General features: G+C 40.7%; 1 protein-coding gene and 1 non-coding gene across 3 annotated transcripts; one reads left to right on the forward strand and one right to left on the reverse strand.

Moving 5' to 3' along the window:
- Nucleotides 1-5,285: 5,285 nt before the first annotated feature.
- On the reverse strand, nucleotides 5,286-5,430 carry W09H1.7. The gene has a single exon (NR_051826.1). It is a non-coding gene; the product is annotated as an Unclassified non-coding RNA W09H1.7 (non-coding RNA).
- A 1,708-nt stretch (nucleotides 5,431-7,138) lies between these two features.
- lec-1 lies at nucleotides 7,139-11,303 on the forward strand. 2 transcript variants are annotated; one of them, NM_001393217.1, is made up of 3 exons: nucleotides 7,139-7,195; nucleotides 9,624-10,199; nucleotides 10,832-11,303. In NM_001393217.1, exons 1-3 carry the CDS (start codon nucleotides 7,169-7,171, stop codon nucleotides 11,066-11,068), a joined length of 840 nt encoding a protein of 279 aa, NP_001379224.1. In that variant the 5' UTR covers nucleotides 7,139-7,168; the 3' UTR covers nucleotides 11,069-11,303. The 2 variants fall into 2 exon arrangements, with proteins under 2 accessions (NP_001379224.1, NP_001022405.1); NM_001027234.4 differs by lacking the exon at nucleotides 7,139-7,195 and adding an exon at nucleotides 8,536-8,743.
- Nucleotides 11,304-11,542: the final 239 nt, after the last annotated feature.

The raw sequence follows: 11,542 nt of genomic DNA on the forward strand, positions 1-11,542 counted from the left end.
GTGAAATTGATTAATTCAGGTTCCAATCGTGCATTTCTTGGTTTTTAATCGAAAATTTGCATTTATTTTGACTTTTTCTTTGAAATTCAAGCAAAAATCTACTGAAAACATGGAAAATCGGTGGAAAATAAGACAAAATAAAATAGATAAATTTAAAAACGTGCAAGCGCGCTCCATCGAACAAATTTGGCAAAAACCGAGATTTTTCCAATTTTCAAAAAATCATATAAAATCTAGAAACATTTTTTGAATTTTTTAATCATAATATTCGGTCATTGTGACCCCATAGGCATGTTTTAAAGAAATTTCCCTGGGTCAGAATCAAGGGTGTCAATGTCCCGTAAAAATTACAAAAACGGGAAAACGGGAATTCCCGTTCCCGTGAAAATTTCAAAAACGGGACAACGGGAATTCCCGTTTTTTTGAAAACACTCAAAAAACGGGACAAACTGGGCGGTTTAAAAAAAAGAGTGCATAGTTGGCGTAAATTTTAGTGTATTCGAGGCAAATTATAAAAAAAACTGCATTATAAACATTTTTATCGATTTTTTCAATGTTAAACAGATATTTAAAAAGCCAAAAAATGAGGGAAAATGTCCCGTTCCCGTGAAAGTTTTAAAAACGGGACAAGGGGAATTCCCGTTCCCGTGAAAATTTTAAAAACGGGACAAGGGGAATTCCCGTTCCCGTGAAAACACCCCAAAAACGGGACAACGGGAAAAACGGGAAACGGGAATTGACACCCTTGGTCAGAATGCCTTATTTCGGTTTGATCTTCAAAAAAATGCGGGAGTTCAGACGCAAACACGATTTCGCATGGTTAAGAGTGTGCTGACGTCACAATTTTCTGGAAAAATGTTCCCGCCGCATTTTTTGTAGATCATGCTGTAATGAGACACCACGTGAACAGGGAGTGCCTCTTTTCAGTAACAAAGCTCTATCACTAGCCAACAAGCGAAAGATGGCCTCCGAGCCAGCAGTTGCACCCAATTTATTCCACATTTCAACGCGACTGCCACACAGCACAGCTAACTGACTATATTGCGAGCCACGCCGCCGCCGCCGCGCGAAAAAGTGTCATCCGATACATCTCTCTCATCCTTTCCGGCTAATCAATCATCAACACAGAGTTCTGACATAGATTTGAAACTGCGGCGGCGGGTGGCAAGGAATAGCGTAAACAAAGTGCCCCCTCCACGTTTCTACGACCTTCTCTCCATTTTCCCAATTTCTCTCATACTTCTCATTTCGCCATTGTATCTTCTCCACCTTCTTGCTGTTTGTGAGGGTTTTTTTGGTTACAGTGGCGCCCGTTTCTTCGCCGGTCAACCCCCAAAATTGTTTCACTTCGGTTTTTTTTCTCATTTGCCAACGCAATTGTATAGAAGTTTCCCACGAACCCTTTTGTATATAGGTGTTTAGTTATTTAATTCATTAAATTAGCAAGTCAAATGTATTTGTTCGACATTATCAGCTCTTAAAGGTGGTGGAGAGAGAATTTTTTTTATTGCTTTATTGGATTCAAAATTGTCTGAAAACACCGAATTTCATAATGAAACTTGTTGAAAACTTTTCAGAAAAAAGTTATGACGGCTCAAAAAATGGCTCGAAATCAGTTAAAATCGGAAATTTGACTTTTCAAGCGGCTGGAAACAATTTTTTTTGAAATCACCGTCAAATTTTGAGTATAGCAGTTGATTATCTTGCGTTTTAAACTTGATTAAGGTATTTAAAAGTCGATGGACGGCGAGATTTTTAATTTTTTTTGAACAAAAACTCGCCGTCCATCGAATTTTAAATACCTTAATCAAGTTTAAAACGCAAAGTAATCAATTTGAATACTCAAAATTTGACGGTGATTTCAAAAAAAAATTGTTTCCAGCCGCTGCGACATTGACAAGTCGGCCAAATTTCCGATTTTAACTGATTTTAACCCATTTTTTGAACCGTCATGACTTTTTTCTGAAAAGTTTTCAAGAAGTTTCATTATGAAATTCCGTAGTTTTGGACCATTTTGGGTCTAAAAAGGCAAAGTCTCAGATTTCGGTGCTCCACATTTAATATTCGAGTCTCTTCCAATAGAAATTCTAGTAAATAAGTGATGATTTCATTCTAAATAGACACTTTACGTCCTATATTTACACGTAAAGTTGTTATCAGTGCCATTTATCGTAGTCATACTTGGCATTTTCTCAGTCATTTCGTTGTCTTTTTTTCAGTTGTAGTTGAAAGAATTCCACGTGGTGTCAGGTGGTCCCATAGCTCCACTGTACACAAAAATGGCGGGAAAAATATGTTTGAATTTTCATGACGACACAGCGCAATTTGAATAATTGTTTTTCAATTTAAGCGTCGATTTTTCTGAAATTTTAAAAAAGTCATTCTTCAAATAACTGTTTTTATTAGTTTATAAAATTGATATTTCATATAATTTTCGACTGGCAAGTTGAGTGGAAAATTATTTGAAATATCAATTTTATAAACTAATACAAACATTTATTTGAAGAATGATTTTTTAAAATTTCAGAAAAATCGACGCTTAAATTGAAAAACAATTGTTCAAATTGCGCTGTGACGTCACAAAAATTCAAACATAGTTTTCCCGCCATTTGTGTGCAATAGAGCTATGGGACAACCTGACACAAGGTTTTTTTTTTCAAATTAGCAACTAACATTGAACTTTTTTTGCAATTCGAATCGTACAAAAATTGTTAAACAATGCCTCTCGTTGCTCGTGGGTTTCTATTTTCTATCAATATTTCTCGGGGGTACTAGTACTATAAGTCATCAGATTTGTCAGCAAATAAAATGCGGGGAAGGCGATGCCCCGCGAGATGCTGAAGGAAAAATAAGAAGAAGAGAAACAGTTCGGCACCCCGCCCACCCATTATTCGACGATAAAAGCGATGGAGAACACTTCAGAAAATACCCCCCAACGGCCTTTTCATCTCGTAACGCCACATTTTTGTACATTTTTTGCTTCAGTTCGGTCCATGGAACGATTTTTTCCGGCAAACCGGCAAATTGCCGGAATTGAAAATTTCCGGCAAATCGGCAAATTGCTGGAATTTAAAACTTCCGGCAAATTTCCGGAATTGAAAGCCAAAATTTATAATTTCTGGCATATCGGCAATTTACCAAATGAAAATTTCCGGACACTCGCAAATTGCCGGAATTGAAAATTTCCGACAAAATGCCGAATTCGCCGAAAACCAAAAATGAAAATTTCCGGCAAATCGGCAAATTGCCAGAATTGAAAATTTCCGGCAAATCTGCAATTTGCCGGAATTGAAAATTTCCGGCAAATCGGCACAAATTGCCGGAATTGAAAATTTCCGACAAAATGCCGAATTCGCCGAAAACCAAAAATGAAAATTTCCGGCAAATCGGCAAATTGCCAGAATTGAAAATTTCCGGACACTCGCAAATTGCCGGAATTGAAAATTTCCGACGAAATGCCGAATTCGCCGAAAACCAAAAATGAAAATTTCCGGCAAATCGGCAAATTGCCAGAATTGAAAATTTCCGGCAAATCTGCAATTTGCCGGAATTGAAAATTTCCGGCAAATCGGCAATTTGCCAGAATTGAAAATTTCCGGCAAACCGGCGAATTGCCATAATTGAAAATTTCCGGCAAATCGGCACAAATTGCCGGAATTGAAAATTTCCGACAAAATGCCGAATTCGCCGAAAACCAAAAATGAAAATTTCCGGCAAATCGGCAAATTGCCAGAATTGAAAATTTCCGGCAAATCTGCAATTTGCCGGAATTGAAAATTTCCGGCAAATCGGCAATTTGCCAGAATTGAAAATTTCCGGCAAACCGGCGAATTGCCATAATTGAAAATTTCCGGCAAATCGGCACAAATTGCCGGAATTGAAAATTTCCGACAAAATGCCGAATTCGCCGAAAACCAAAAATGAAAATTTCCGGCAAATCGGCAAATTGCCAGAATTGAAAATTTCCGGACACTCGCAAATTGCCGGAATTGAAAATTTCCGACGAAATGCCGAATTCGCCGAAAACCAAAAATGAAAATTTCCGGCAAATCGGCAAATTGCCAGAATTGAAAATTTCCGGCAAATCTGCAATTTGCCGGAATTGAAAATTTCCGGCAAATCGGCAATTTGCCAGAATTGAAAATTTCCGGCAAACCGGCGAATTGCCATAATTGAAAATTTCCGGCAAATCGGCACAAATTGCCGGAATTGAAAATTTCCGACAAAATGCCGAATTCGCCGAAAACCAAAAATGAAAATTTCCGGCAAATCGGCAAATTGCCAGAATTGAAAATTTCCGGCAAATCTGCAATTTGCCGGAATTGAAAATTTCCGGCAAATCGGCAATTTGCCAGAATTGAAAATTTCCGGCAAACCGGCGAATTGCCATAATTGAAAATTTCCGGCAAATCGGCACAAATTGCCGGAATTGAAAATTTCCGACAAAATGCCGAATTCGCCGAAAACCAAAAATGAAAATTTCCGGCAAATCGGCAAATTGCCAGAATTGAAAATTTCCGGCAAATCGGCAATTTGCCGGAATTGAAAATTTCCGGCAAATCGGCAATTTGCCGGAATTGAAAATTTCCGGCAAATCGGCAATTTGCCAGAATTGAAAATTTCCGGCAAACCGGCGAATTGCCATAATTGAAAATTTCCGACAAAATGCCGAATTCGCCGAAAACCAAAAATGAAAATTTCCGGCAAATCGGCAATTTGCCGGAATTGAAAATTTCCGGCAAATCGGCAATTTGCCGGAATTGAAAATTTCCGGCAAATCGGCAATTTGCCAGAATTGAAAAATTCCGGCAAACCGGCGAATTGCCATAATTGAAAATTTCCGGCAAATCGGTAAACCTGCAAATTGCCGTATTTGAAAATTTCCGGCAAACCGGCACAAATTGCCAGAATTGAAAATTTCCGGCAAATCGGCAAGTGCTGGATTTTAAATTTTTGAGAAATCGGCAAATTGCCGGAATTGAAAAATTCCGGCAAACCGGCGAATTGCCATAATTGAAAATTTCCGGCAAATCGGTAAACCGGCAAATTACCGTATTTGAAAATTTCCGGCAAACCGGCAAATTGCCGTATTTGAAAATTTCCGGCAAACCGGCAAAAATTGCCAGAATTGAAAATTTCCGGCAAACCGGCAGTTTTCCACCCCTGGTTTAGTCCCGATAGTTCCGTTCCACACATTCCGAATAAGGCAGAACGTAGTAGTACTCTTCAAACTTTTCGATGAAAAAGTATAATTGTGTGACATGAGGTGGAGGACGCGGGATTTCCCGCCACATTTCACTTGATACTCGTGCGCGCACACACACACACACGCTTATTCGCATCCATTTTTGATGTTTGAAACGTTTTCCAACTTTTGGTTTCACAATACACACGAGCGAGCGAAGCCAAATGAATCGAAATTTGGGTGTGTCGTGTGGCTGAGGCCAAGGCAACATTTCAAAGTATTCCCGATTTCAACCAGATGGATACCACATGTGTCGCGCTTTTTCGATAGTGTTTCTCTATTTATGAGACACTGTGACATAGCAAACATCTGCACTTGAGAAGGAAAAAATGAACACTTGGGCTCTCTCGAGAAACTAAACTCATTGGATTATTTTTCTCTTTCGATTAGGCGCTTCGTATTGAGTTTCAAACAAAAAAAAAGACGAAAGTTTCAAATTTGTTGCGTTTTTCGAGGTTTGTGTTCTTCACAAAAGCCACTTGAAAAACCAAAAAAAAAAGCCATTTTTGCCAAAAAAAAAGACAGAATTTTTTTTCAAAAAAAGTTTACATTTTGGAAAAATACCCCAAATGTTCTTATAATCTGAAATGCTGCCAACTTGTCCTTGGCGCAGAATTTTTCTTGCATATTCAATGCGACTTAATCATATGTGGGCGGCAATTTCCATTTTTTGTCGACAAATTCGGCAAATTGCCGGTTTGCCCGAAATTTTCAATTCCGGGAATTTGCCGATTTGCCGGAAATTGTCAATTCCCACAATTTGCCGATTTGGCGAAAATTGCCTATTTCGGCAATTTGCTGGTTTGCCGGAAATGTTCATTTTGGTAAATTGCCAATTTGCCGGAAATTTTCAATTTCGGCGATTTGCCGATTTGCCGGAATCGCCAATTCCGACAATTTGCCGGAATCGTCAATTCCGACAATTTGCCGGAAATTTTCATTTTTAGTTTTCCGGCGAATTCGGCGATTTACCTGAAATTTTCAGTTCCGGCAAATTGCCGATTTGCCGAAAATTGACAATTCCGACAAATTGCCGGTTTCCCGTTTTGCCGGAAATTTTCTTTTTTGGTTTTCCGGCAAATTTGGCGATTTGGCGGACATTTTCATTTTGGCAAATTGCCGATGTGCCGATTGGTCGGAGATTGTCAATTCCGGCAAATTCCCAATTTGCCAGAAATTTTCATTTTGGCAATTTGCCGATTTGCCGATTGGCCGGAAATTGTCATTCCGGCACTTTGCCGATTTGCCGGAAATTTTCATTTTTGGTATTCCGGCAAATTCTGCGATTTGCCGGCTGGCCGATTTGCCGGAACTTTCAAATTCCGACAATTTGCCGATTTGCCGGAAAAAACTCGTTTGTCGCCCACTCACAAATTTTTAAATTGAACTTTTTTAAATTCTAATTAACTTTAGAACCTTTAAGAAAAATTTTGAAATTCTTGCTCAAATATTGACATAAACCGCCTATATACAGTACCTCATAAAAGCCTAGAAAGAATATGTATTCAAATTCAATCATAAATGTGTCACCACCTCATCATAAACAAATCTCTTCTCCCCTCCCATATTTTCTCACAATTTTATCACCATGGTTTCTTCTTCTTCTTCTTCTTCAGAGAGAGAGAGAGCGTCATTTCTCACACACACACACAAAATTTTCCTGCATCTCTCACACACGTTCTGTGCTCTTTTGTCTCTTGTTTACACGTCTGTTGTCTCTCGGACTTTATTTACGAAATGCTGCGTCTCTCCTGCCCTTCTCTCTCTCTCTCTCTATTGCGCCCAGAGACCACACTTTTATTGCCATTGTCGTCGTCGTCGTCGGAAATTTTCTCGCTTTTTCATCTTCTTCTTCTAAATAATCATGTTTTTAAAATTCAATTTTAATTTCAGGAACCACCGAAAAGCCACCACCAGCAAAAAATGTCCGCCGAAGAGCCAAAGTCCTACGTGAGTTTCGTTTCTAACGGTGTTGTAACAACAACAAAAAAGAAAAGAATAGAAAAAAAACCGTATCAGTACGGGGGTGATGAAAGTGCGGCGGCGGCCCCAGTCAAGCGTAAGAAATAATGAAAAAGAAAGGACAGAAACTTTTGGAGAATTTGCCCGTTTCTGTAAGTGTCACCTCTATAGTTCACCACCGATGTTTGGACTACTACTACTACGTGTTGAATCAGAAGGAAGATCAGACGCCGCAAAAAATATATTTGTTGATAGTTGATTTCGAAATTGTAGTTCTTGACACTGATGATTGATCGTTAAGTGAACAATTTTAAAGAAACGATTTTTGCATAACGTCCAGTTTGCAGCAATTCTACAGAATCAGGTTGAAAAGCTTCGAATTTAGAAACGTCTTCAGCTAAAGTGAGACCAAAATGTTTCCATCAAAAGCTCAAAAGGCATTTTTAATCTCTTTTTTCCAGCTTGAAACAATTTCCAGTTGATCTTTAAGATGCTTACCACTCGAATTTCAAATTGCTTCTGCAGTCTTCTATGTTAAGCCGTGTCTCATCATGAATGTCCTTTCTCTTCGATGTCTTGTGCCTTCTTGAAAATCTTCCGACGAGTAGTAACCTCCTTTTTCTCGAATATAGAACAACAAATGGCAGTTTGGCAATTTGGCAATTTGGACAAAACACTAGTACACCATGAGAACCTGCCTAAGATCAATGCCACATTTTTTCTCGCCTTGGCCCTAGTTGTGCAACACCTTTTCAACGTTTGAAGCAGGGGTGGGCGGCAATTGCCGGTTTGCCGGAAATTTCAATTCCGGCAATTTTCCGATTTTCCGCAAATTTCAATTCCGGCAATTTTCCGATTTGCCGGAAATTTCAATTCCGGCAATTTGCCGATTTGCCGGAAAAAAATCGTTTGCCGCCCACCCCCTGGTTTTTGAAGTGCATTTCGAGCCTTTGAAGTTGAAGTTTGCACGTGACGCCCAGACTCGAAATGCGGTAAACAGTAATGCGAAGACGCAAATATTGAGCATGGATTTTGCTCCGAAAACTTTTGTTGTTTGAGTTTCAACAAATCATACAAAAAAAATTTCGAGCTGAAAACTGTACCAACACTCATTATCGATCTCTTCCTCTCCAGAAAGTTCCGTTCCTTTTTTCAATTTCACTGTTTTCTTCGCCTACAACGACACGATGAATCATGGCGAGAAGTCGTATGCGAGAGACTGTACGAGAAGTCGGAGACACAGACAGATGCACAAAAAGAAACATTTCAATGTCGCCTCGCGCACATGCTGTCACCCTCCCATAATTCCATGCTCTCTCTGACTCAATATTGGGCGGCGCTTGCGAATGTTATGACTGTTCAACTGTCTGGTTTCTCTCTCCTCTCACACTCTCAGCTTTTGTTGAAACTGTTTACCGGTCGTCAGTTCTTCGTTTGACTCGCGTCCTGAACGATCGCTTTCAGTTTTCCTCAGCTCAACTCTTTACACTAATGTCTTCCACTCCTCAATTCCTTCGCTGGTACGAGCAGAACAAGGTAAAGCATGCCTCTATACATGGGGGTGTCAGGCTGTCCCATGTTTGATCTACAAAAAAAAGCGGGAATTTTTTCTCCTGCAACTTTTCGGAGATCAAACTGACATGGGACATTCTGACACCAGCTCGAAAATGGAGAGCATTCCAAGTTTGTTGGTTGCCACTAAAGTGACACATTCCTCTCGTTATCTGCTCGCCCACACCTTCGGTTCCATTATCAACATTCGAGATTCCCGCCATATTTCTGGTGTGTTTGCTCGGCGGCACATCACAACAAAATTTTGTGCAAAATGGAGCAAAATGGAGCTAAAAAATAGAAAGCAACTAGACAATGTAGAAAAGGCATTTTTTGTCGTCGTCAGCTGTATGAAAGTCTGGGGAGCGCGAAGATTGGTGGATGCAGATTGGATAACAGCTCTTCCGCTTTTTCGGGTCTCGCTTCTTGCTCGCTTATTCTGTTCACCAGTGTGTGACACGCGAGGTCCCCCCCCCCCCCCAGCATATATTTCTACATGATTACCCTACTGAACATTTTAAAATGGCATATGGAAGAAGAAATGGTTCTAGAAAACTCTACTTATAAATCTATTACCGAAACACAAAATTCTGAGAATGCGTATCGCGCGACATATTTGACGCGCAAAATATCTCGTAGCGAAAACTACAGTAGTTCATTGTTCATTACATGACTACTGTAGCGCTTGTGTGTCGATTTACGGCATTTCACAAGCGCTACAGTAGGCATTTAAGGAGTTACTGTAGTTTTCGCTACGAGATATTTTGCGCGTCAAATATGTTGTGCAGTACGCATTATCAGAAAAATGTGTTCCCGTAATAATCCAATTAATTTTTTAAAAAATTAAAATTTTTAAATTTTTCAGCCAGTACCATACCGCTCAGTGCTCCAGGAGAAGTTCGAGCCCGGACAGACGCTCATCGTCAAGGGATCGACGATCGACGAGTCGCAACGCTTCACCATCAACCTTCACTCGAAGACCGCGGATTTCTCCGGAAACGATGTGCCACTCCACGTCTCTGTCCGCTTCGATGAGGGCAAAATTGTGCTCAACTCGTTCTCGAATGGAGAATGGGGAAAGGAAGAGCGCAAGTCGAACCCAATCAAGAAGGGAGACTCGTTCGACATTCGCATCCGTGCTCACGACGATCGCTTCCAGATCATCGTCGACCACAAGGAGTTCAAGGACTACGAGCACCGTCTGCCACTCTCCTCAATCTCTCACCTCTCGATTGACGGAGATCTCTACTTGAACCACGTTCACTGGGGAGGAAAGTACTACCCAGTACCATACGAGAGCGGACTCGCCAACGGACTTCCAGTCGGAAAGAGCCTCCTCGTCTTTGGAACCGTTGAGAAGAAGGCCAAGCGCTTCCACGTCAACCTTCTCCGCAAGAATGGAGACATCTCGTTCCACTTCAACCCACGTTTCGATGAGAAGGTAAGGGTTGATATATGCCACGAGGCACCACAGAAAGGAGAACCACGACAAAGGAGAACAGGAACCACGTCCATTTTTCCGTGCCGCGAGAGGCACCACATTTTCAGGATCTGGAACCGTACCAACTGCGGTTTTTGCAGTTTTCTCTCGATGAAAAACGAAACAACGATGCTCCGATGTTATGCGTGTTGTTTAGCGTTTTCCAAAAGTTTTTATTTCAAAAAAACATTATTCTGAACGCTAAACAACACGCGACGCGTCATATCGGAGTATCGTTGTTTCGTTTTTCAGCGAGAGAAAACTGCAAAAACCGCAGTTGGCACGGTGCCCCAGATCCTGAAAACGTGGTGCCTCAAAATTTGCGGAAAACTTGCGGCACGGAAAAATGGGTGTGGTTTCTGTGTTCTCCTTGTTCACCTGTTCTCCTTTCTGTGGTGCCTCACACACACATACACAAAAAGACCCGCATTTTGTTTGCTACATTTGGGCAAATATGGCGCTCTTCAACAAACAATTTTATGAGACACAAAAGTTTTGCATGTGTCTATTTCTATTGGTAAAATTGGTGAAAGGACAAAAAAAAATCGATTTCAATAGAAATTTGACCAAATTCTTTATTTCCTTTCTTCCAGCACGTCATCCGCAACTCTCTTGCCGCCAACGAATGGGGAAATGAGGAGCGCGAGGGAAAGAACCCATTCGAGAAGGGAGTCGGCTTCGACTTGGTCATCCAAAACGAGGAGTACGCGTTCCAGGTGTTCGTCAACGGAGAACGCTACATCTCGTTCGCTCACCGCGCCGATCCACACGACATTGCCGGGCTTCAGATCTCTGGAGACATTGAGCTGTCTGGAATTCAAATCCAATAAATTATGTATTGATATCCCCTGTTCCCCCTCTTTCTTCTGTTATCCAGCTCTCCCATTTCTCTCTCTCTCACTGATCAATCTTCCAAAAGTCTACTGCCCCTCTCCCCCCCCCCCCCCCCCAAAAAGAATCATTTCTCTATTATTTCGCACCGGCAACTGAACTGTAATCCCGCGTTTTTCTTTTTGTATCTTTTCTCACCCCCCACATTGTATTTTAATAAAATTGGATAGCAGATTTTCTCGTTGTCATTTCAGGTTTCATATTTTGAAAGCGGATCATCATGAAAAGTTCTGCGAAAAAAACGCGAAAAGTAAGCGAAAACTCGAAAAAACTATATTTGAAAGTACCGCCGTTTTTGTCCAGGAGAGCGCGTTTTCCTCGAGTCACTACAAATTGCACGGAAGTCGAATCGTGAAAACCGCGCGTGTTTCCCATCAGGTTTGCCTACAAAATTTAGTTTTCTTCTTATTGTT

This window comes from Caenorhabditis elegans, chromosome II (assembly GCF_000002985.6).
Source record: "Caenorhabditis elegans chromosome II".
In the NCBI taxonomy this organism is placed as follows: Eukaryota; Metazoa; Nematoda; class Chromadorea; order Rhabditida; family Rhabditidae; genus Caenorhabditis; species Caenorhabditis elegans.